Source organism: Canis lupus, chromosome 14 (assembly GCF_003254725.2).
Source record: "Canis lupus dingo isolate Sandy chromosome 14, ASM325472v2, whole genome shotgun sequence".
Lineage (NCBI taxonomy): Eukaryota > Metazoa > Chordata > Mammalia > Carnivora > Canidae > Canis > Canis lupus.
Genome location: NC_064256.1, coordinates 31,999,882 through 32,026,116, shown reverse-complemented (window position 1 = coordinate 32,026,116; position 26,235 = coordinate 31,999,882). Strand labels below are relative to the sequence as shown.

At 34.8% G+C, this 26,235-nt stretch overlaps 1 protein-coding gene across 8 annotated transcripts in view; it reads left to right on the top strand.

The window, feature by feature from the left end:
- SNX13 (sorting nexin 13) overlaps window positions 1-26,235 on the top strand; it is a 186,249-nt gene that overhangs the window by 105,200 nt on the left and 54,814 nt on the right. For 7 of the 8 annotated variants that reach the window (XM_025464279.3, XM_035698287.2, XM_035698286.2 and 4 more), the window contains 5 exons: window positions 1,185-1,256; window positions 3,567-3,712; window positions 3,952-4,020; window positions 5,696-5,808; window positions 8,431-11,964. In XM_025464279.3, the coding sequence (XP_025320064.1) occupies window positions 1,185-1,256; window positions 3,567-3,712; window positions 3,952-4,020; window positions 5,696-5,808; window positions 8,431-8,678 (648 nt within the window). In that variant the 3' untranslated portion in view covers window positions 8,679-11,964. Of the gene's footprint in view, window positions 1-1,184; window positions 1,257-3,566; window positions 3,713-3,951; window positions 4,021-5,695; window positions 5,809-8,430; window positions 11,965-12,070; window positions 12,158-26,235 lie in introns of those variants that run through there. The other variant, XM_049093650.1, reaches the window with a different exon arrangement.

The following is a 26,235-nucleotide window of genomic DNA, read 5'->3' as shown; positions in this document are numbered from 1 at the left end:
ACTAGTATTCATCAGGAAACATAAAGGCTAATTTCTCCTGCTTCACCTGACCGAGTGGCTAGGAGATCAATGACCGAGTGGCTAGGAGATCAAAGGGAGGACAATTCTCAAAATCATTAGCCTCTGGGGCCATCCTTTACTTGTATATACTCATGAGTAGCATAGAATAATTTTCAAGGAAGCTTTTTCATTACATTGCAGACCATGTAGTTTCTTGCTTTCTGATTTCTACTTCTTAATAATCTTAACCTACTTGTTTAAGGTTATAATCAAAACTATAAAAAAACCCTATTACTGTTAGTGTTTTTTATTTATTAGATCGTGTTTGAATGAATGAGGAGGAAATATATATATATGTATATATATATATACATATATGTGTGTATATATACACACACACACAGGTAGAATTTATTTAAGAGACAACTCCTGAAATAATGTGTGTGTAAATCCATACTTTTCTATTTATCTCATACTTTCTCTGATGCTTTATCATTGTTTCTAATCATGGGGACATACACTAACACTGGAAGTGAGGATTTTACAGTACCACTTCTGCCAGTAACTACTTATATGACTTTGTACAGAAGTCACTGAGCTTTTCCCAGTTCTTTTTTCCTTACCAGCAATGTGAAGGGTTTATAGTAGATGATCTTGGTGGTCCCTGCCATACTGACAAATGATTATCAGCTAATACCAGTCTCTCCATTTTCCCCATAACTTATATTATCTATCAATAGGTTAATTAGCTTTTTAAGTTTATTAAGTCTATTAACTGTTAAGCTTTCCTTATGGTAAAATAAAGAAGATTGGAATTCTCTTCTCTGCCTGTGCTACTAACTTTTGGCTTTTAAATAATTTAAACTTTCTTAGCTTTAAGTTCTAAAAAGTATAGGGGTTTGACTAAGTAATTTCCCCTTTGATTCAAAAGTCCATTTTTTTTTAAAGGAAAAAAACTGTAATGATAATGAAGTTATCACACTTTAACATTGAGCTTCTAATTGTAGATAGTTAATACTTTTTAATACTAAGTAAACTTAATCTATCATTCCAAAAACCAGATTAAATGCTATTACTATGTTTAATATTAATTTTGATTTCTTATTGTATTGTGTTCTTTCACTATCTGCTTTAGTGTGTTTATTTTGTTCTGTTTTTATTTTATTTTTTTTAAATGTTATTAGGTGCCCCCTTTGATTCCGAAGACTGACTCAGATCCGGAACATTGTCGGGTCTCAGCTCAACTTGATGATACTGTGAGTTAATTTTACTTTTGGTAGTATTCAGCTGTAATTGAAATCATACTTGGCAGATCTTTTTAACTTTTTAATGAAGTATAATATGTATATCTATAACTAAATACCTATGTGTATATTATTGTATGTGTTAAGTTTGATGAATTCTTACAAACTGAACATGTCCATGTAATCAGCACTCTAAGCAAGAAGCAGAATGTTACCTATACCCCAGAAAGCCCCTAATGCTCTCTTCCTGTCACTATCCTCTCCCCTACCAAGGATAATCACTATCCTGACTTCTACCCTGCTTTTATACTTTATATAAATGAAACTGTAAGGTATGTACTCCTTTAAGTCTGGCTTTTTAAAAAAATTTTTTTTAAATTTTTTTGCTCAACATTGTGATATTCTTTCATGTTTTGTGTGATTGTAGTTTCTTCATTCTTGTGGACTTATAGTACTCCATTTTGTAAATATAGTACAATATATTTGTTGTAATATGAATAATACTCCTGTGAACATTCTGGTACATGTCTTTTGATTAAAAAATTAAGTGTACATTTCATTTGGGTCTATACCCAGAAATGGAATTCCTTGGTTAGAAGGTATTTATAAGTCTTAATAGACACTTTCAAGTAGTTTTCCAAAGTGTTTGTGCTGCTTACACTGCCGCCAGCAATGCATGAGAATTTCAATGCTCCATAGCCTGCCAACATTCAGTATGTTATATCTTTTAAATTTTAGCCATTCTGGTTGTATCTCATATGGATTTCCATTTCTCTGATGACTGTGGAAATGTTGAACCTTTTTGCATATGTTTATTGGCCATTTGGGTGTCTTGTCTTGTGCCTCTAGCTCTTTCCTCTATTTTTCTGTTGGCTTGGCTGTCTTTGTCTTTTTTGATTAACAAGAGTGCTTTATATAATCTGAATAGTGGTTCTTTGTCAGATGAAAGTATTTGTATATTGTGAATATCTTCTAGTTGGTGTGTTTTTGTGTAGTGTGTATATATATATATAAAATCTGTGCCTACTGCAAAGTCACAAAGATCACCTATGATTTTTCTTTAAAAATCTTTTTTGTCTTATCATGCCAAAATTTAGGATTGGTTATCTAGGATTCATTTTTGTGTATGGAGTGAGGGCAGAGGCCAGCTGACCCAAGCATCATTTACTGAGAAGGCCCTCTTTTCCCAAGTGTACTGTCTTTTTCCCTTGTCACAAATTAGATTCTTGTATATGTTTGGGTCTGGACTTTGTATTCTGTTGTATTAGACAGATTTATTTTAAAATTATAATTCTATCCCTTCAGTTTTTCATTGAATTTCTTATGATAAACTGTATTAAGCAAAGATAAAATTTTATTTGCTTTTTCAGGAATATTTTAGAATGTCTTATTATGAGTTATGCTGGTATAATATCCATAACATCATACCTTCTGTTAAGGATTTTTACAGTTTAGGTTTTTATTAGAACTACATGTCACATCAAACTAATGAATATACTCAATCAGAAAATGATTGGAAAGAGTATCTTAGTGATGAAAGAATTATAAAATTACTGTCAGTTATATACAGTTTTATTGTAGTTCTAAATCTCGTTTTTGCTTTGTGTATATTTTTTCACATCAGAACTTTCCAGTTGTCTTTACTTTTTCAACTTTGATTTTTGCTCCTCTCCTAGTTGTCTTTTATCTTTAATTTTTGTATTATTAATTGAATATTCCCATAATAAAAGTCTACAAATTTTTACTTGTTAAAAGAAAATTTAGAACTATAGTGAAATATGCCCTTTGTAATAATGTTAAATTAGTTATATATTGAATTTTATCTTAGCTTCTTTTTCCTGAAAATACTTAAGTATATATGACTAACTAACCAAGCAAAATAGGTTATTCTATGTAGATTATGTTTTGTTCTATTAAATAAGGAGAAATGTTGAGAATATTTTGTTCTTTTCAAAAAGAAGCTCCAGATAATCAGCAAAGGGGGCTAGCATTTGCCTTAGCAAAGTAGTACAGACTCTACTAAAAGTAAAAGAGCCAGATTATTTTTTTCCTAAGACACCATAGATCCACTTTGAGAAATTTTTTTCACTACCACTTTGGAATTGTAGGGTTGTAAAATTCTGTATTCTTTCAAAATGACTGTTAAAAATATATGTTTTTATTATTAGAATGGAATATTAGGTTGTGAAGACTATAGTACAACTTGTTCTCTGATTTCTGAAATAGAGTACCAGTCATTTCGTAAAAGCAGCAGAATTAGCCATTCATAGTAGATAGGTAACTCAAATAAATGTATTTTTATTTCTTCCCATATTTTGTCAGGTGGATGACAATATTCCACTTAGGGTAATGCTGCTTCTTATGGATGAAGTATTCGACTTAAAAGAGAGAAATCAGTGGTTGCGAAGGAATATAAAAAACCTACTTCAGCAGCTTATTAGAGCCACATATGGTGATACTATTAATAGGTACTAATTTTTTTTTCATCCCTTAGAGTTGTTCTTAACTTTTAAACTTTTATTTCTGGAAGTAGACTGCTCATTTAAAGGAGAATTTTCTTCTCTTGAGCCTTTTAAAGATCATTAAAACAGTCTATTCTCACAGCTAATTTACATACAAATTAATTTACTCCATGAAAGGAGTGTTTCTTTATTTTATACATCTTCTAAAATTTTGACCCTACTAATTTAAACTTCTTTACTTTCAGAAAAATAGTTGACCATGTTGATTGGATGACCTCACCTGAGCAAGTAGCCGACTTAGTGAAACGTTTCAGGTATATCTTAAGACACAGTCACTTCTTTCAGGTAGTACAGAGTTTAGCATTGTTATCACTAATTAACTTTTACTGCTTTGTTTTCTTCCTGACCATAAAGTTGGTTTTAGTCATCACTGATGAACAAAAAGACTTGTAAGAATTATAATAAACATTTGTCCTGTGGATCTTTTGATATTTGTTTCTTTAAAACCAGAATAGAAAAAAGTATAAGAGAATAATCTTTAAAATGTTGGTTATGTTTTATCACAGTAATGTGGCTTTAAAGTAATTGAAATCCTTGATTTTAAATAAAAATTTTAAAAATGTATGTCTCTGGCTATGGACTAATTATTAACTTATTCAAACCTCTGAAAAAAAAAGGAAATTAAGAGCAGTGGTACTCCAATTCATATGTTCATCCTACAAAAATATTCTGCGCCCTTCCTCTGTGCCTAGTATTTTGCCAATCACCAGGGACTGAGATAAAATGCAGTCCCTTCAAAGAAAGCGCAGCATAGTCAAGAAATAAACCTCATTTCTAAAGTGAAAGATAAGCAAGGCATAAATATTCATGGCATCATATGCTTTGAAGTAACAGGAGCAAGAAAGGAGCTGTCAATATTGAACATTAACTATTTGCTTGGTGCTGTGCCAACCACTTTATGCATAAAGTGCACTTGATGCACTTTCTCATTTTACCCTATTTTATATGAGATAGGGATTTTGGTCTCCATTTTGTTACGTAGATACTGAGGATCAGAGAAGTTTAGCAGCTTGTCCAAAGACTCACCTTCTGGAAAGCGGGGACCAACAGATTAATCTGAAGCTGAGTTTCTCCTCTTTCTACCAGACTGTTGCCAAAGGTCAGACCACCTGCCCTGGCATGTACCTTCTCTTTCAGGGCAGGTGAATGATGTTTGGTTCACTGTGGAACAGTGATTCTCAGCCTTGGCTGCATGTTGGAATCACTTGGAGAGCTTTAAAAAAAATATTGACATTTGGTTCCCATCTTGTGTCTGACATGATCAGTAGAAGGCCTGAACATTAAGATTTCTTAAAGCTCGCAGGTGTTTCTAATGCTCAAAGTTAAGAATTGCTCTGGGGAGTCTCTCTCCCTCAGACGAAACTCCCAGAAGGAACCTTAGTTAGTGTGTTTTGTTCTTGCTTTTTGACCTGTGAATTGGAAAATAGGAATCAAGTGCGAGTAAAGGCGAATAGGGCATATATCTAAGTGGAGTGTTGTAATCAGTCTAACTGTAAGTTGAAGGTTTAGGATTTGTTTAATGTTGGCTTAATTATAAGGGTACTGAGGGAGATGAACTTGAAAGTATCCAAATTCAAGATATTGTGGGGTTGTATTTGGATGAGATCTTCAATCTCATTGAGATCAGAGGCTTACTTTGAGTTTAAATGGCTGTGATGTGGTCATCTGTGTATTCCATTTTGTTATCTTTATCATTTGTTAGTGTTTATAAGTTATTCCAGGGGAGAATTCATCTGTTTTCTTATGTATATCCTTTTACACCTAAAATTTGACCCTGTTCTTAGTATTTGTTAAATGTCATACCTCTATAAAATTTCAAAAGTGTTTCTGCTTTCTATTTACATTTTTGTTTTCTGTAGAAAATTGGAATAATTTACTACTATCATTATAAAATGAAAATTACAAAATATATTTAATTTTCTTAAATAGAGATGCCTTTTGGCCAAATGGCATTTTAGCAGAGACTGTTCCATGCAGAGATAAAGCTATTCGAATGAGAACAAGAATTGCAGGAAAAACTAAATTACTTTCAATTATGCCAGGTGAGTGAACAGATTTGGTAAAAATTTTACTAATTTATAGTTCTTCTGAATTTTGGGCATTAAGCATGCTGGTTTAGCCTCCTTTTGATTTTAGTAACTACCGTTTAATGGCTTACCACATATTGGGCACTGTTGCTGTGCATTTCTCTTACATTTTTCACTAATATAACAGTATTAAGAAACTAGGCACTGTTAACACCACAGCTTTATATGTGAGCAAATAGAAGTTCAAAGAGGAAAAAAAAAAAAAAAAAAAGGAAGTTCAAAGAGGTTAAGTACTCCAGCCCAGGTTCCAAGCTAGGAAGTGACTGTTGGGCTTCTGTTCCATGGTGAGCAACTTGAAAGCCAGTGCTTTCAACCATGAAAAAAAAGTGATGCTTTTAGCTACTTCATTTGCTCCCTGGAACCATTTTGAGAATAAGTTGATGATAAAATAAATGACAAATAAATAATAAAAGAACATAAAGTGTGAGGTTTTCAGGAAATGTTTGTTCTACTTCGGAGAATAAATTCTTTCAAGGAATCCCTTTACAACTGATTGGTCCATTATTCATCTCTGTTAAAACATGAATATGATTTCAAAGAACGTATACTTGGCATTCTTTTGGTCTAATTTGAATTACTTCTTTAGAACACTGCTGTCTTACTACACTCACTTTGTCCCCCTTTTGACTTCTCTCAATAAGAGGGCCTGTATAATATGAAAAGGAATTTTGTGTGACTGGGTCATTGTTTGGCCCCTTCTTTAGTTATGAATATCTTTGAAAATAGTTATCTCTTCTCCACATTTTAATTATGAATATTGAGTGGAAAAGGAATATTTATGAAGTTCATTAGCTTCATTTAATATGTTTCTTTTTCTATAACTTTGTTTTTCTTTAATTTAGAACTTTTAAAAAAAAATTATTTATTCATGTTAGAGAGAGGCAGAGACATAGGCAGAGGAAGGGAGAAGCAGGCTCCTCGCAGGGAGCCCAATGTAGGACTCAATCCCAGGACCCTGGGATCACACCCTGAACTGAAGGCAGACGCTCAACCACTGAGTGGTGTCCCGAACTCTATTTTCATCATAGATTTTAAAATCTCTGTTTTGTCTGTTAAGTTGGAAACTTACCACATGACTATTAATTCTGTCCTACAAACTATACTGTTGCTTTTGGAGAAAATAAAGCAAATAATAGAAATAACATTTTTGAAAAATAAATGAGAATTTAGGATTAAATATTATTTAATATGCTGTTAGCATAAATCAGGTCATGCTGTAAACTGATTTATGTAGCTGAAAGAGACTAATTCCTTTGTTTAGTAAATATCGAGAGTATATCATATGCCAGGCCTTTCTTTGCACTTATCTTTGGCTTCTTGGAGCTTCCATTCTATTAGGGAAACACAAGCACAAGGCAGACAAATAAGGCCAGTATGTTAGCTAGTAGTAAGTGCTGACAAGACCAATAGTACAGGAAGATGGAAATGCTGGGTAAGGTGCAATTGTGTGAGAAGAGAACACTTGTGTGAAGACTTCAGGGAAGTGAAGCTAAATATAAAGGTGTATATGTTTATATATACATAATCCCTTACTTGTTTTTGGTAAATTCATAAGCCATTTGCTTTAAATTATATAGTACTCCTAGATAGAAACATGCCTCTTGGAAGTTTCATGTTTCTTTTGAAAGCAGTTAGATAGTATTTACTGCTATTTGGGACCCTGATTATAAATAATTAACGATAACCCGGATTCAAGTATCTGTAATAATGTCATGGTGCTCCACACTTCGCTCACTCTGATAGCCATTGCACTTTTTTCCGTTCTTCTCTCCACTTTCTTTTAAAAAGAATCTAAAACATTAGCCGAACTGTATAGTGCCCCTGTGTTTTGAACCTGCCTTGTTTTTTCCACTTAATGTTCATTTGCTCGTTGTTGTTCTCTGCCTCAGAGTTAATCCATCATCTGTTTGTGCCTGTCAAACTCCTGCCTAGGGAGCAAAGTCTCCTTCATTTATCACTTACTTGAAGAGAACCTTTCTTGATGATCTGCCATGTGGAATTGTCCTCTCTGTAAATGTCTTTATACTTGGGGTACTTGAGTGATACTGTTACTGTTGCAAACTTTTTGAGATCATTAATCAACTTCCATACATCATTTACTTACACTATTTCTTACTGTGCATTAGACACAGTAAGACTATCTGCATAGTGTTTTAGTCTTTGCAGATCACTTTTCAACATTTCATTAAGCTCTCTAAATTCTAACAGTTACAAGGATTTGGTTATTATAAATCTCCATTTTACAGATAAAGAAATTCAGGATGGGTGAATATCATATAGATATTAAAGGACAGGATTGTAATTCTTATTTGGGGTTTCACAGTCTAGATCCTGTTGCTGTTTCCCTGTGCTTTATCATCCCCAGTATCTATTATTACATAAGGAGATGGATGCATGCAGACGTGTAAATTCTAAGTGTCAATTATAATACATAGCTGAAATACATGAACTAAATACCTCCTATTTATTACCTTGCTGTGTACTTTACATTCTTTAGTTAACTTAGAGCATAGTTTGGCCTTGTGTTTCCTCTATATGAATAATGACTTCTGTTTATTTTTCCCCCTCTTCATTTAGATGAATTGAAGCACATTATTGGGGCTGAGACAACACGGAAAGGTATTCTTCGTGTCTTTGAAATGTTTCAGCACAACCAGTTAAATAGGAGAATGGTTTATGTCTTCTTGGAAGGCTTTTTGGAAACCTTGTTTCCACAGTATAAATTTCGTGAACTTTTCAACAAACTGCATTCACGGTCAAAGCAGATACAGAAATATAAACAGAAACTTCAAACTACTCAAGCGCCTTCTTTACAGAAAAGGTGACACTCCAATCTATGAAGCTGGTGTTCATTTTGTCCAGGACTAATAATATGGACAGACCTTCTGGGGCTTAACTCATATACTGTCATGTCGCACCAGTCTTTTAGTGTCTCAAAATAGATTAATAATACATCCATAAGACTGTGGTTCTTCTCATCCTCATCCATAATCCAGCCACTACCAAGAGAGATTTCTGTGTCTTAAATGATTTGGTGCATATTTTTTGCAACATTGAGAGGATACTGCCCCCTTCTCAAGCAAGAATGACGTTGGTCTCTTCCATTTCAAACTAATCAGCATTCTCCAACAATGACAAAGTGCCAGAATGTATACATGAGAGCTAAGGAAAGCACAAAACAATGGTTCACAGTTAAACTGGCTAATTTGTTTAACAGTGGGAGACTGAGCAATGTATGATTTGGAGGGATTTTTTTTTGCATAATTTTATAGGTCTTTATCAGAATTTTGATATAATGTGGATTAGCCAGGTGAATGATCTTTGGAACATCTGCTTCAGGTCTGGGGAAAGTGACAGGATGCCCTTAAAAGTATGAAATAACCTTATACCCTAATTACAGTTTTGTGACAAAGTAAAACCAATCAAAAATAGATTTTGATTGGATTTGTTATTCATTGGTATAAAAGATTTTAATTGATTCTTATGTGCTTTGGGGCTCTATTTTGCTCTTATGGTACTCAATCATAAGTTTTCTTTTGGTATTCTGTGTGCAAAAAAACGTATAGTGGCACTCTCACTTAAGTTTCAAAATTATTACAGTTTTTTTAATCTTTAAGAGATTACTGATTATATAATAAGGAGTATAATCTCTTGAAAGAACTGCCAAATACATCCAGTTATTTTAAAAATATGGAAATTTAAAAAAACAGCACTATTGAAAGTTACAGTGTGATAATTTTAAATTGTGTGATCTAGACATACCTTAGGTGATTGCAAAAGTAGCAAATCAAAGGATTAAATGAGCTTATTAGTCCTATGTAAACAGAAAAATTCCTAATTCTATTATTGTATATATGTGAAAATAAATAATGAAAACAGAACTATAATATTTTTTAAAATATGCTTTTATTTATATTTTGCATAATGTAAAATTCTACTAAATAAAGCAAGTTGGCGAAACCCCTGGGTGTATACATTTAAGTCCCTGAAATAATTTTATACCAACAACAACAAATTACCTTTTCCAGTTTTGGAACCTCTGCGTTTCTTATAGTTTTCTCATTCTTCATTTGTCCATCTTGGAAGTCTTCATATCCCTTGTATGCAGGATTTCTGCATACTTTTAAATACTTACACTGACTAAGGGTTTGGGTATGTCAGAGTTTTTTGTTTTAAAAATATTTAACACTACAACCTTAAAATAGTGAAGCTACTTATCAGACCACTGAGCCAAGATCCTGGTATCAAAAGAACGTCTGGGTGCTTAAGATAAAGGGACAGAGTATCGGTATCCCAATTATTTGGGAGCTTTAAGATTGGAACAAGATGTTATTCTCTTGTTTTCACTGAGATCCTACTTACAAAGTGAAGCCTAATAACAGAATAAAGCCTTCCTTTAAAGCTTTATAATAATAATCATATTTATTAATAATGCTGTTGTGCATACTTACGTATGCATATATTCAGCATGTGTTGCATGTCTAACGAATTACATAAATGAAATCCTTTTCATTGCAATTTGCAAATGAGAAAAGATCCTTATTGACTCTGGTGGAAGAAGTAATATTTTTTCTTCCCAATGTGTCTCTTGCTGCCGTGGTCCCTCCCCATGCCCCAGGCTTTAAAAGTGAGGATTTGTGAAACATGTCTGTAGAAAGCAACAGCATGGCCATAAGTGCAATGATTTTCAAATATACCCTTGCCCATTTTAAGTATATTTTTGACATAAATAAGTCTAAGAGTAAACAAGAAATCATTTGAGAGCCTAGTGTGTACATATGAAAAGCGTTTCCAGATAATGTGAGGAGTGCTGGCCATCAACCAGGGAAAGAAAGGTCCTGCAGGATTGCAACTTTTCGTAACAGAGCCCTGCAAGGTAACTGCAATCATACCAAAAACTATGAGTAAATGAGTTTTTTAAATAATTTTTGTTTTAAAGAGTTTATATTTCAAAAGCAGAAATGTCAAATGGTTGTCTATGTAAACGGTTGTGCATTTTCTCTATGCACATCTATGTTTTACATCAGAGAGAGCTGTGGTCATGCTAAAATTAGAATACTTTTTGAATGACTTGGTCAAGCTGTGTGTAAAATATTTAATCCATAAGTCAAGTACAGTGTACTATGTTTAATAAAGTTATTACATTTAATGCATTTATTGCATATATAAATATATACCTGAAGAGGCTTTAAGTCTTCTGATATTTGATTTTTGAATGTGTTTCTATGTCAGTGGTGCCTTTAGGCAAGAACCTTCAAAATTGATCATTCTCTGTTTGGGTTTTCTGATTTTTGGGGGGGTAACCTATAAACTATTTAGAAACTATCACTACTAACGTATAGTTCATTCACCTAAAAATTGATTGTATGATTTAAATATAGCACTTAGCTGGGCATTTCCTATGATTAGGGTGTTCTGAATAGTTGCTGAAAAAATTGTGCCATTGACCAATGGATGCACTTGGTTAGCCTTAATTTAAAAAAAAAAATTAAAAACTTTCTTGAATATTTCTGTTCGCTCATTTTAAGTTTGTGCTGCTGGTGTTTGGAAAAAATCAAACAGTTAAGTGCTACCAGAAAGTGTATCAATTTTTAAAAAATTAAGAACAATATAAATTTCACATTCTAAAATTTTAATTTTGTGCAATATTTTCATTTAATGCATGTGTATTTGAGTAATTGTAAAATAAATGAATTTTTAATGTTTTGAGATCTAGTTTAAACTGTCTTCTTAACCCAACGACTTACATTCCGTTGTTTCTGCATCCTTTTATTTAAGGACTTGTTTTAAAAGTCTTTTTTGTCACTCCTTGTAAAATTATTTTGTTATTAGTAAATTTTGCTTATAGGAGTATGGCTCCTGTATTACAAGGGAAAAATATAAAGAGCACATCTTAGGATTATAGTTGTTAAAAGATAACTTGTGCATATCATTGTACAGTAAATGTCAACTGTGTGCCTAACTATTCTATCAATACTTTCCTTCTTTAACAAAGAAGAAACAACAATCAGAATGTCAGTTATTTTTATTGAACTAAAAGAAGATTAAAATTTTTATTTGGTTTGCGTTCTGTTCTGTCCAGTAGAAAATACTAATAAAGTATTAACAAACCTTTTTGTTGAATTTATTTAGTAGTGATATATTTTTACTATTTTAAAAAGTGCTTGTTCAATGGTCTTAGTTTTAGTATCTGTATTTTCCTTTCTTTTCATTTTAGAAATCAAGCAATTCAAGTTCCAGATTGATAGAAGAGCTGTTGAGTGATTACTGACAGCTTACTGGATTTAATTTTTCCATTTATGGGGCAAGTAATTTATGATCACAGTGTTGTAGAGACTTTACACTTACCTATCATGTGAAATTATAAAGTAATTTTCCCATAGAACAAGCTGTAATAAGTAATCTATTAACAGTTTTTGATCTCATTTTTAATTAATATTTCAATTCTAAAGGCAATAGATTCAGTACTCACAATGTGGCTATGTCTGATTGGTCATAATATTTTCAGTCTTGCATCTGTATCCATAGACTTCTCAGACATCAGCTGTACTTTTACCCTACTGTGGACAGGCATAGTATTTATCAAAAGTGCATACTCTAAAATGTTGATCCATTTAAGATGTTTCTGGGCAGTAATTTTATACTTCATGTAACTTATGCAGATCTACATACTATTCCAAACCCTAACATGTTCCTTTATAATCCAAATGATACTATCAAATTTTCTGAAAAGTTCTGTAATAAATAAGTCTGTTTAATTTTGTTTGCCTAACTTCCCAAACTTAGCCACAGAAACTTTTGTGATCAACACCAGTTAATAGCTTGATGATAATGTTCCCAAAGAACAGGATTTGAAAAATTTTAGATGGTGAGAAAAAGTGAAGCATCCTTAATTAGGGAATATAGACTCTAGATAGAAAAACCAGTGGATCTGGGATATGAAGTTTTATTTTCAGCCTATCATTCTAATGGAAAGTCGAGTTGTTGAAAGAAAAAGGAGAATGTGAAAAATTAAAAGATGGTTATTGCAGATATTAGAGTTGGATTTGGCCCTGGGTACCAGAATAATGAACTCAGTGAGGGATAATATAGTATGTCCCATGAGGTGTGAGAAAGATATTTGCCAAGGATCTTGCTAGTGTGGTCAATAGGACATCCAACTAGGAAGTGCAGCGGGGAGAGAGAAATGTGATACAGTTCAGTTTTTAAAATGTGTGCCAGACATTGACCCATATATACTGGCAGATACCATTTGGCCTGGGAAAAATTACAACCACTGAGAACCTAGAACTTCACAAGAAAAAAAAAGTTAATAGAATGAAAATTAATCAACTCGTGTATGTACAGTGTATGAGAAATGCATGAAATGCAGCATTTTAAGAGGGTAAATAGGACCTTTTACATATCAGGTGGAATAAAAAATAGGATTTTGTATTGGAAGTCTCCAGGACTACCCCCTGGTGATTCACTAGGACAGGAGAGCCTATAGTCCTACTCACAGCTAGGATTTATTACAGCAAAAAGATACAGAACAAGATCAAAGGAGAAGGATTCGTGGGGCAAACAGAGAAATGTCATAAGCTCCCAAGTTCTCCTCCCAATAGAGTCTTGCAGGAGACAGTTCTGCCCCCAGCAATAAGTTGTGACCACATGTGAACTGTTGGCAACCAGGGAAACAAATCATTCAAGACTGATTTTTACTGGGGGCTGGGGAGAGGGGGTTCTGTAGGCACCCTTTGCCTCATTTGTACCAAAATTTTGGACTCCCCAAAGGAAAGCACGTGTTCTGCATAAGCCATACATTTTGTACAAATAATTAAGGCATAGTGAGCCACTTTTTATCAGTTTGGGGAATGGTACGAATGCTTCTGAAATCTAAGTTCTCAGATACCTGAAAACGGGCCAAACTTTTAAGTAGGCCTTTCAAAGGACCATAGTTCTACCTACTGTGTTAACTCTTGCTCAACTACATACCTTGATCCCAAGAAATAACTATTAATAAAGATTTGCACTAAAAGTGAATAAGATTTACCCTCATGTAGAAGTCTCTGTACCTAGAGGTGGAAACAGCAAAGAGAATTTAGATGTAGATAAAAGGGGAAAAAAAAAGATCAAGTGATGTTGATATGAATGGATATATACTCCAAGAAGCTGGAAGAACAGATTTGTATATTTCCAATAAAGATTCCCATAACAGTTATTTAGTACTTAATACTCAAAAAACAACCTTTTGAGGTGTAGATACTATTCTCCAGTTGATAGATGGGAGAACTCAGGCATATAGTGATTGAGTCATTTATCCAAAGGTTCAAACTGGTAAGTGCTCAGGATGAAATCTCAACTGTGGTTGTCTCATTATAGTCGTACCATAGTTTCTCAGCAGTGCTATTGACATTTTGGGCCACATAATACGTTGTGGGAGTTGTCCTGTGCATGACAGGATGTTTAACAGCATCTCTGAGCTCTACCCACTAGATCATTCCTGTAGCACTCCCAGTTGTGATAACCAAGAATGTCTCCAGACACTGCTAAATTATGTCTGGGGCAAAATTACCACCAGTTGAGAACCAATTTGTGCTCATTCACAAGAGTATGTCTTTTCTCCATAAGCAAACACCTGACAAATCTGTGGCTTGCCTTGTAGGGAGAATGAAAAAGGGATGCCTAACTCAGCCTTAAGAGGAGGGGAAAGGTGGGGGCAAAGTGGGGGGCAGCAAAACCAAATATTTTACCTTGTCTTTATTTAAGGAAGCATCCCATAGTTGAGGGGAGGGAGGAGGAAGAAAGGGATTTTGCAACCTGAGAAAATGAGTTTTTTCCTTGAAGATGTGAGATGAATGATTGAGAAAATTGTCACAATCAGGCTATTAACTCTATGACACTATTGTGGGAATCTCTTTAAGATAACTATTGTCCTTTTTATTTTGTGAGCCAGTCCTAGAGCCTGAAAACTCCCTTGCACTCTGCAAGTAAATGCCTTCTTCCCCAAATGCTCCTATTCCTTGAGTTTTCCTTGGACAGGTGCAAATCTCACTGGGATGCCCAGTGACTCACCTAATGCACTCACTTTGCCTTCAGGGATGAACCTCATTCCACAATTAGAACTTCTACCCCTGCTGACTGTTTTCTTTTGCTTTCCCTCTAATTCTTTTCCTGGGTCTTGGTCAAATCAGGTTCTGGTTTTAATTAAGTGCACAGCTGCTTTATTTCTGCATTGATAGAAGCAATGTTGGGAAGCTGGGTGTTGCTCTCTGATTATCAAGGAGTCATTTGTCTTTTGTCTCAGGGATTCTCAATATCTTACTGGCATTTCAGACATAGATTTAATCAGGCCAATAGCTGGTCCTACCTGTGAGATTGAGACATTCACATTCCAGCCCACAGGTTTTCCTTCTAGCAGTAGAATCCTCCATGTTGTCTTATTCATACAGTACTGTAACCTAAAAAAAAAAAAAAAAATTTCAGGAAAAGAGTTTTTATGCCTGCTGGAAAGCGGCTTCCTGCAGTCCTCGTCTTTGAACTCCCTCCTTACAAAGCTGCTACCATGAATTGGTGAGTTTTGTTCTTTATTTTTCATTCAGGTTGTGGTTATAAAAGTGAGCCTGCAAGTTGTTTGTAAATGGAAAAGAAAAAAGCTTTTCTACAAATTGTTTGTAATACTGCATTTATGGCTGGCATTCACCCACTTCATTGCCTTAACTCCTGGAAAATTAATTGGGCATAAAAATTGATTATAAGCACTATTGGGTATTATTTTAAAATACAGATTAACCACCAAATAGAGAATGCACAAAAAGATTTTCTAAAAATTGAAATTAGTTTAATTTGGTGTTAGGGTAAGAGTTGAAACTTAAGGATTTTCCTTGGTTTGTATAACAGTTATATCATTATGTATGTATGAAAGAATGGGACTGAGATTGAAAGAAAGATTACTTTTGGCTTGTCAAGAGCTTCATGACTTTTTATTGCAACCGGAAGGATGCTGCTTAGCCTGATTTTTTTTCTGTCTTATTTCTTTAAGAACAAACAAAAAACCCCCCAATGAACCAGGTGAAGATACGGAAAAGATCTTTGTATTAAAAACAAAATACACATAAATACTGAAGTAGGAAGAAATTTAGAACTAAACTCCTCCAGAGTTTCTTTTATTGCTCAAGAGTTGGAAAAGAGTTGCTCAAGAGTTGACTTGTATACCATTGTCTCCATAATTGATAAATTAGATTATAAAGTCTTAAATTTAATGAAGCTCTTATTCTGATTGCATCAATAGACTAAGGACTTAACATAAATTTAAAAGAATCAAAGAAGTTTCAGAGACAAAGTAAAAAAAAGGTCTAGTGGATAAGTGTGCTAATTCTTTAAGGAAACTCGAATACTTGCTGAAGGAAGTGAGGTGGAAAAAGTCTTTCTTTAAATTAGTGGCCTAGATTACTGAGATGCAAGATAAACAAAAACGTGCATAAATTACCAAATAACAGTGCTAAGACCTTGTTTTAATAATTAGATATATTAATGTAGAAAAAAATATTACTAAATGAAGTAAATACTAGGACAAATTGGACAGTTTTAATAATTTAGGTTCAAAACAACTATGTCTTTGCCTTAGTGTGAAAAGTAATATTACTCTACAGTTTCTAATTTTTATAAAACTTGGATATATTTTCCTATGGAAAGCCTAATTTGAATATCATGAATTTCCTACACTGATTTAATGAATTGAGTAAGTTATCTTTGTCTCCACAGAACATTTAAGATTATGAAAATGTAAAAGTTATGTTTGACTAATTTAGTAGTTTCCAAATGAAGGTGGATATACTCTTCATGGAATGTATGGGAATATCTGGACATTTTTTATTATTGGAACCAGAGAAGTTGCTACTAGCATCTTTAATGAGTAGGGGCCAGGAATGTAGCTCAACATCCTATAGCACCCCACAGCAAAGAACTTTCTGGTCCAAAACATAAATAGTACTGAGGATTGCAAAACCTGGAGCTGAATGAAATTATTATGGTTTTATAAAAAGAATTTATGCTTCTGATGCTTCAGATCACAAAACAGTTTTGTATAGATACTACATTTACAATGACTATGTAAAAACATTTTTATATTGTTTTTGAAATTCATCTGTGTTGTGACACGTTTCAATAATTCATCCTTTTTATTGTTAATATTCCATAGTATGGATAACCACAGTTGTTTTATCTACTCATCAGTTGAAGGACACTGGCTTATTTCAAGGCCTCGATAATTATAAATAATGCTACTGTAAACATGGTTGTGTAATAAAGAATTTGGCCTCTCCCCTTGACTCCTAACCCTGGTCAACTCTAAATTCATGGAATTTCCCATGTAATGGGGGTGTCTTTACTATTCATGAGCCCCTTAGATCACCTGCATTAATGCTAAAGAGATGAGTTGACAGGATGGGAGCTGGTCACCAGAAGGATCAATCATGAGATTAAGAGGTCTGGGACCTTTGGTGAGAAGAGGGGGACTGGAAATTGAGTTCAAGTATGTGGCCAATGATCCAATCAATGGTCACTCTGTCATGGAAGTCCAGTAAGAACTTTGGACATCAAAGTTCAGTAGAGTTCTCTGGTTGGACAACAAACACATTATTGTGCTAAAAGCTTGACCCACCCTGATTCCATGGGAAGGAGGCAAGGAAGCTCTGCAGCTCTGCACTGTGGAATCTCCCAGAACTTAGCAACGTGTCTCTTCATTTGACTGTCCTGATTTGTATAATTTATAGTAAAACTGTAATGAAATTATAGTGCTTTTCTGAATTCTGTGAGTAATTTAGGGAATTATTGAAATAAGAGGTTGTGGGAACCCCTGGTTTTGTAGCCAGTTAATCAAAAATACAAGTGGCCTGGGCACTTCCAAGTGTGCTTGGCATCTGAAGTAAGGGCAATCTTGTTGGATACTGCCTTTAAACTTCTAGAATGTGATGTTAACTCTGTATGGTTAACATTGAATTACATTGTTGTATACCAGTTGTCAGAATAAGCGTTCAAGGGAAAAATAAAACTTAGGACAAAATCAGAGAGGGAAATAAACCATAAGATACTCTTAATCATAGAAACAAACAGGGTTGCTGGGGCAGGGAGGAGGGTGGGAAGAGGGGGTAACTGGGTGATGGACATTAAGTACAGTCTATGATATAATGAGCACTAGATGTTATGTAAGACTGATGAATCACTGACCTCTACCTCTGAAACTAAGAATATATGTTAATTAATTGAATTTAAATAAAAAGAATAAGCATTCACATACATGTCTATGTATATGCTTTCATTTTCTTGTGTAAATACCTAGGAGAGGGATTGATTGGTAATTTGGTAAGTATATTCTTAATTTTTTTTCTAAAATTGCCAAACTATTTCTTAAAGTAGTTATATGTAGCATTTTGTGTCCCACTAGCATTTTGTGAATGTTTCAGTTCCTCTGCATCCTTGTCAGCATTGGGTATTATAAGGCTTTTTTTTCTTTCTAGATTTTATTTTTAAGTAATTCCTTTACTCAGTGTGGGGCCCAAACTCAACCTCAAGAATCACGCGCTCCACTGACTCAGACTGCCAGGTGCCTCACGCTTTTTTTCTTTTTTTTCTTTCTTTTTTTTTTTTTTTAAGTTTAGCCATTCTAATGGGTGTCTGGTTGTCTGTTAGTAGTGTGGTTTTAATATGCATTTCCCTACTGACTGATATTTTATGCATCTTTTCATATGCTTATTTGCCATCCAATCTCTTCCTTATTTGTCATCTATCTTTTCCTTTGTGAAGTGTGTATTCAAATCTTTTGCTCCTTTTTTTAAAAGATTTTATTTATTTATTTGAGAGAGAGAGAGAGCATGAGTAGGGGGAGGGGGAAGCAGACTCCCTGCTGAGCAAGGAGCCTGATGTGGGGCTTGATCCCAGGACCTGAGATCATGACCTGAACGAAGGCAGATGCTTAACCAACTGAGCCACCCAGGAGCCCCAGCTCGCTCCTTCCTTCCTACCTTCCTTCCTTCCTTCCTTCCTTCCTCCCTCCCTCCCTCCCTCCCTCCCTCCCTCCCTTTTTAAAGATTTTATTTATTTATTCAGAGAGACACAGAGAGAGAGAGAGAGAGAGAGAGAGGCAGAGACAGGCAGAGGGAGAAGCAGGCTCCATGCAGAGAGCCTGATGTGGGACTCGATCCAGGGTCTCCAGGATCACGCCCTGGGCTGCAGGCGGTGCTAAACCGCTGTGCCACTGGAGCTGCCAGCTCCTTTCTTTTTAATTGGGTTGTTTTCTTATTAGTTTTGAGAATTTTCTATATATATTCTGGAAAGAAGTTCTTTAACAGATGTGTGTTTTTCAAAAGTTTCTCCCAGTTTGTGGCTTATCTTTTAATTTCCTTAAAAATGAAAGTGTCTTTCAAAGAATAATTTTTAATTTTGATAAAGTATAATTTGTCAGTGTTTCTTTTTTGATTCTTCTGTCTTAACTAAGAAAACTTTCCTTATCTTAATTCTACAATGATATTCTCTTTCAGAAGTTTTAGGTTTTACATTTAGGTCTGCTGCCCATCTCAAGTTAAGTTTTGTATATGGTATGAGGTATGGGTTGAGGTTCCTTTTTTTGGATATTAATATTAATATCAATATTAATATTAATACCAATTACTTCTGCACCACTATTGCAAAGACTATCCTGTACCCCACTGGATTACCTTGGTATAGTTGTTGGATGTCAACTGACCATAAATGTGTGGTTCTATTTCTAGATTTCCGTTCCATGGATCTATATATTCTTTTGCCAACACCATACTTCATAGCTTTATGGTAAACCTCAAAATTAAGTCATATGAGCCCTCTAACTTGGCCTTGGTTTTTCAAAATAAACTGTTTGGGTTCCTTTCCTTCTCTTTACAAATTTTATAATGAGCTTATCTGCAAAACAAAAACAAAAAACCCTACTAGAATTTTGTTTGGGATTACATTTAATTAATCCTTAGCTCATCTTAGCTCACTAAGGTGAGGATTAATAAGTTAACATTGAATCTTTCAGTCCATAATATGGCATGATTTCTCTCCTCAGTGTTCCATAGTTTCAGGGAACAAAGCTTTTACATTTTTGTTAACTTTAATCAATATTCCTTTTTTTTGGGATGTTATTGCAAATAGTATTATGTTTTAACTTCCAGCCGTTCATTGCTAGCATATAAAATGTGATGTTTTATATTGACCTTATAGTCTGTGATCTTGCTAAACTCAAAGATTCTTTGGGATTTTCTATATGATAATTATATGATCTGTTGATATAGGCAGTTTTAAATCTCTTTCTAATGTGTAAACTACTCTTATTCTCTCACTCTCTCTGTCTTTTGCTTTATTTCGGTGGCTCAGAACTCAGTATATTGCTAAGTAGGAATAATGAGAGAGGATTCCCTGCTTGCTTTTTCACCATTAAGTTTAGAGGTATGCTGTAGGCTTCTGGTAGATGCCTTTTATCAGACCAAGGGGAGTCCCTTTTATCCCTGTTTGCTGAGAGCTTTTTTTTTTTTTTTTTTCCTGACAGCTTTGATCATAAATGGATGTTGAAGGTTTTCAGGTGCTTTGCATAATGCTTTAGTGATATTGTTTTTTAGTCTGTTGATATTGTGAATTAAATAGATGATTCTCTAATATTGAATAAATCTTGCATTCCTGCAGTTAACCCCAATTGGTCATGATTTATTATCCTTTTTATGAATTGTTGGCTTTCAACCACTGTTATTAAAACTTATTACAGCTGTAATCATGAAGAATATTAGTCACTGATTTTCTTGCATTGTCTGGTTTTGGTCACAGGATAATGGTTTCACAAAATGAGTTGGGAGATGTTACCTCTATTTTCTATGTTCTAGAATAATGTGTGTAAAATTGGTATTATTTCTTCCAAAATGTAAGAACCTGTGAGTTCATGGAATCCTGGACTTTTCTTTTGTACAAAATTTTGAACTGTGAATTCAATTTTATAGATACAGATTTATTCCATTACATTTGTTTCTTCTTGAGACGACTGGTAGTTAACACCTTTTAAGAAATATGACCATTTCATCTAAGTTAGGGTTTCTCAACCAAAGTGATGTTGTGGTAAGATAATTCTTTATCATGAGAGGGTGTCCTTTGCATGATAGGATGTTTAACAGCATCCTGGGCCTCTACTCACTAGATGCCAGGAGCAAGCCCCCTAGTTGTGACAACTCAAACTGTCTAATTGACCCCTGTTGGCTGGGAACCAGTAATTTAAATTATCAAATTCATTGTCATAATGCTTCTTTTTTGTAATGTTCTCTATCTTTTAACATATATATAATCCATAGGAATTTTCTCTCTTTTATCTCTGATATTGATCATTGGTGTCTTGTGTTTCCCTTTCCTTCTCTCTCTCGTCTCCCTACTCTACTTATCTCTTTCTTTCATCAGTTTGGCCAGAGTTTTAATTTTATTAGAATGACTTTTGGTGTCATTGATTTTCTGTTTCTTTTCTGCTTTCAATTTTATTTATTCATACTTTTATCTTTATGTCTGTCCTTTTACTTGATTTTAGTTTATTTCATCCTCTGTTTGTAGTTCCTTAAATTAGGAAGCTTAGATGATTTCCTAATATATTCATTTAATACTATACATTTCCCTCTAAGTGTGCTTTAGTTTCAACTCATATTTGTTTTCTGTTTATTCTCATTCAGTTCAAAACATAGTTCTCTTTGTCTCCTCCTTTGATCCATAGGTTATTTAGAAATATATTTAATTTCTGGGGGCACCTGAGTGGCTCAGTGTTTGAGCCTCTGCCTTTGGCTCAGGTCATGGTCCCGGGGTCCTGGGATCAAGTCCTGCATTGGGTTCCCCACAAGGAGTCTGCTTCTCCCTCTGCCTGTGTCTCTGCCTCTCTTTGTGTGTCTCTCACGAATAAATAAATAAAATCTTAAATAAATATATATATATATTTAATTTCTAAATGTTTTGGGATTTTCCATAATGGGCTATTGATTTCTAGTCTATTTCCATTTAGGTTAGAGAACATACTTTATATACTTTCTGTTCTTTTTAACTTTGTTGGGATTTGTTTTATGACCAGCATGTGACCTGCCTTGGTGGATATTTCATGTGCACTTGAGAAGAATGTATATTCTGTTGTTATTGGGTAGAATAGTCAATCATTGCTTTTTCGGTTAACTTCTTTGTAGTGTTCAGGCACCTACATCTATACCATTTTTTATTTTTTTTTTGCTTTGTCTTTCAATTACTGAGAAAGGAGTGTTGAAGTCCCCAGTTATTGTTATGACTATGTTTCCTTTTAATTCTATTAGGTTTTACTTCATGTTATTAAAGCTTTGTTCATATGTATTTAAGTATTTATGTCTAGATGATGAATTGACCCATTTATCATTGCCTAGTGCTTCTCTTTATCCTTCTTGATATTCTTTGTTCTGATGTCAACTTTGTCTGATATTAACAAAGCCTTAAAAAATAAAAAAACATACTCCAGGTTAGATTTAGCCCATGAGCCATAGTGTATTGACTTCTGTTTTAAGAGGTTTCTTGTTCACAAGGCATTGTTGACTCTGTTGCTGGTTGGTTTGTTTGTATTTTTATCTCTGCCACTTAATTTGGGTATTTAAACCATTTAAATTTACTTTATTAATATGATTGAATTTCATCTTGCTATTTTTTAAAATTTTTTTTCCATTTATTCTCTATTTCCCTTTTTCCTTCTTCTTTTGGATTGAGTATTTTTCATGAATCCATTTTGTCTTTCCTAGTAACTTTTAGCCTTACCTCTCTAAATAATTAATGGTTCTTTGAAAATTTAAAATAAACAACTTTAACTTGTCATAGCTGTGTTAAAATACTATATTGCTTTATATATTCTTTAGGAATTGTACAATATATTTCCAATTCCTCCCTCCTTTATTGTTACTTTGCTGTACATTTTATGTGTACATATATTATAAGCCCTACAGTTAAGCTTTTATTACTTACTTTAATCAAATATCTCTTAAATTTATTAAAAATAAGGAAAAATACCCTTTATATTTAGGTTCATTTTTACCATTTACAGTGTTTTTCATTTGTGCAACTAAGTTTTCATCTGGTAATAATACTCCTACCTGAAAATTTTTGATTGAACATTTGTGGTGGTACATATCTTTTGCCATTGAGTCCTCTCAGTTTTTATCATATGCAAAAGTCTCACCTTAGGTTTTTTTTTTTAAGATTTTATTTATTGATTCATGAGAGACACACAGAGAGAGGCAGAGACATAGGCAGAGGGAGAAGCAGGCTCCCTGCAGGGAGCCCGATGTGGGACTCAATCCCAGGACTCCAGGATCACAACCTGAGCCAAAAGCAGAGGCTTAACCACTTAGCCACCCAGGCACCCCTTCACCTTAATTTTTTAAAAATATTTTCACTATGCATGGTGTTCTGGGTTGACTGGGCTTTTTCCCCCTGCCAATACTTTAAATACACCACTCCATCAGAGGCATCAGAGGCAAGATTTCTGATAGAGGTCATAGGTATGGCCAGCATCCCAACTATGTTATTAGACTCCTGTCCAACACAGTTTATAAGGAAGAGCAAAGCAGAAAAAGTAAAGTCATGCTTTGGTCAAAGGAAATCAACATACTTTTCATACTCCTGTCCTAAACCACTAAAATATTGTACAGAAGCTCATCCTCTGGATGTCCATGAGTTCGTAGGAGATAGTTACTTCCATTTTACCTAGAATTTATATGAAGGTTAAGAGTTACCTCTGAGGAGGCAGAGGAAAATCTATATGACACTTAAAATCAAGTATTTAATAATGAAGATTAGTTACCAGGTCTAGGTTCCTATTACAACAGCATCACATATCACACCAAAGCTGCACTTGTCTGAAGGTGGCACATAGAAAACAGTTTTTAAAGAATATACTAATTAATCCCCTTGCTGAAGAGTAATTGTGGGGAAAGACGATCCTTTATTAACTATAGTGAGACTTGTCCCTTCCTGATTACCGCTCCTGCTTGTAATTGACTTGTACCATTTCATGGAGTGAGGCAATATTCAGTGAGGGAAAAGAAAATGAAAAAGGGCTACAGAATAAGACTTTCATGGCTGAAGTAGTAGTTCCATTACCCACCAGCTCTGTGATTCTGTGACTGACAAAATCATTCTGAAGCACAGACCAGTTGGAACTTCAGCTGTGCTCATTCCTGAATTCATATGCTTTCAGGCACACATAATTGGTGTATGGAGAGGCCCAAGAACCCTCTGGGAGAGAATGTTTCCTAAGGGAAGAGGGGGTCTGGGTTAGAAACTCAGATAACATTGCCCCAGTGATCTGAAAGGAATAGCAACACTGAGGGCAGCATCTCAAAGAGAGGCCTTTCCAAAATTTCTGTAAAACCTTGGTGTCACAGGGCGATTATTTAGGACCCATGTAATCAAAAGCAGGTAGCTCAGAGATGGAGCCGAAATAAATTCTCTTCACTTCCCCAGAGAAGTTTTGGTGTACTGTGGGCTCTGAAGAACAGAGCACATCTTGGTCACCTGTGAACCCCTGGTGAGCATAGCTCTCACGGACATGAGGCCTGGCAGTGCTCTGGGCCCTGGCTCTTCCTGTGTGCATTCTTTTGGGAATTATTTTCCTGTTAGCCTAGACATTTGTTAGTCATTTGTTTTTCTTTTGAGACTTTTCACCTGTCAGGAGTTAGGCTTTCTAGAAGATGTCTACACATTCCTTTGCAGAACCATTTCTATTTTTTGAATTATTGCTGAATTCAATTACTTTGGGGGATTTTCTTATGTGAATAGAGCAGGATCGAATAGTAAGTGGTAAAGAAATGAATGATTCTGTTCCTCCAGTCCATCTGCAGCTGGTACTTAGAGCCACCCTCTCATGTTGGTGCTATGAAGGGATAGAAGAACCTCAGTTCATGGAGTTTAATTTATTTCTATGAACTATAGTCATGGAGATAAATTTACCAGGAACCAGTTTACAAATTATAAAAAAAATAAATAAATAACTTGGTAGTTTTTACATCTTCTAATCCTGCAATTCAGAGTGGCTCTTGAGTTTGATTCATGAGACTGTTCTATATTGATTGAAAGTGTACCTTTTCCTGAAACACTCCAAGCTAGTGTTTAGCTTGTGCTTGACATAGTTTGCCTTATGCAATCCTTGAAAAGTCCCTATTAGGTATTACTATTTTTATCCTCATTCTATAGCAGCAGAGCCTCAGTTGCAGGAGAAGATACATAATCTGAACATGGTCACACAGTTAACATTTGGTTGAGCCAGAATTCCAGGTTGCTCTCCATCTCTCATCCATCTTGCCTTCAAATACTGAAGAAAATGCCATTGGACGGAAAGCTTGAAAGCAGAAACTGGATCCTGAATCACAGTGGGGATGAATGACCAGGACAAGAAAACTCATGGCCCATGAGGTATAAGCATATGAGGTTACCTGATTCACACATGTGGACACTGTGAAGCAGATGACTCCTTGAAAACTGGGCTGCACATAGGAAATGTAAGATATTATTAATGTTGCATGTCTGTTAGTAGGCCTATCTCTGTGAAGTGACAGTCACCGATACCATTTCCTTTGGACTCTTTTTTTTTTTTAAAGTAGAGTCTGTGCCAAGTGTGGAGTCCAATGCAGGGCTTGAACTCACGACCCTGAGATCGAGACCTGAGCTGTGATTAAGAAAGAGTCAGACGTTTAACCGACTGAGCCACCCAGATGCCCCTGAATTCTAATTCTTATTGATTCTTGTCCCCCTCCAATAATTTGAAAGGAAATCTAGATTGTTCTACAACCACAGGATCATAAATTCAGAATGCCAATTTCATGAAGATATATTTCCAAAGTCGTTTTAGGTTAGTGTCGCTTTTGATCTCCTATCATAAAGCCTACCTAAGTTTGTCCTGGGTCACAGACGTGCCTAGGGACTCGTAGGCTGTCTAGGCTCCCCTCACATGGTGAACTGAGACATCTTTTGAGAGGGAAGGTTCTTAGAATCTCTTCTAAGGGCCGAGAGTTCAAGAATGGTAGGCCTTAAGGGAAGAGTAGGGTGTCTCTCTCACTCAGGTCCTCAAGTCCTATTTCCACTTCAAGTTTGAAGTTTTGGCCTGAAATGAATCAGGCCAAAAATGAATCAAGCCAGGATCCTGAGAGCACGAGGTGCCAAGAACCTGGGCATCAGCACCCAAGACAGCCCCTCAGCATGGAGCTCATAGCTTTACAATCTTGGCACAGAGAAGTGACAATGAGGGCCTTACCAGCCACGTGGTACCTTAGAAAGGCATTAGTAAGCACAATACAATGAGCCAGGGCTTGTGAGGTAGTCAAGGAACACATGAGATGCCTCCTAGAACAATTTAGGGGG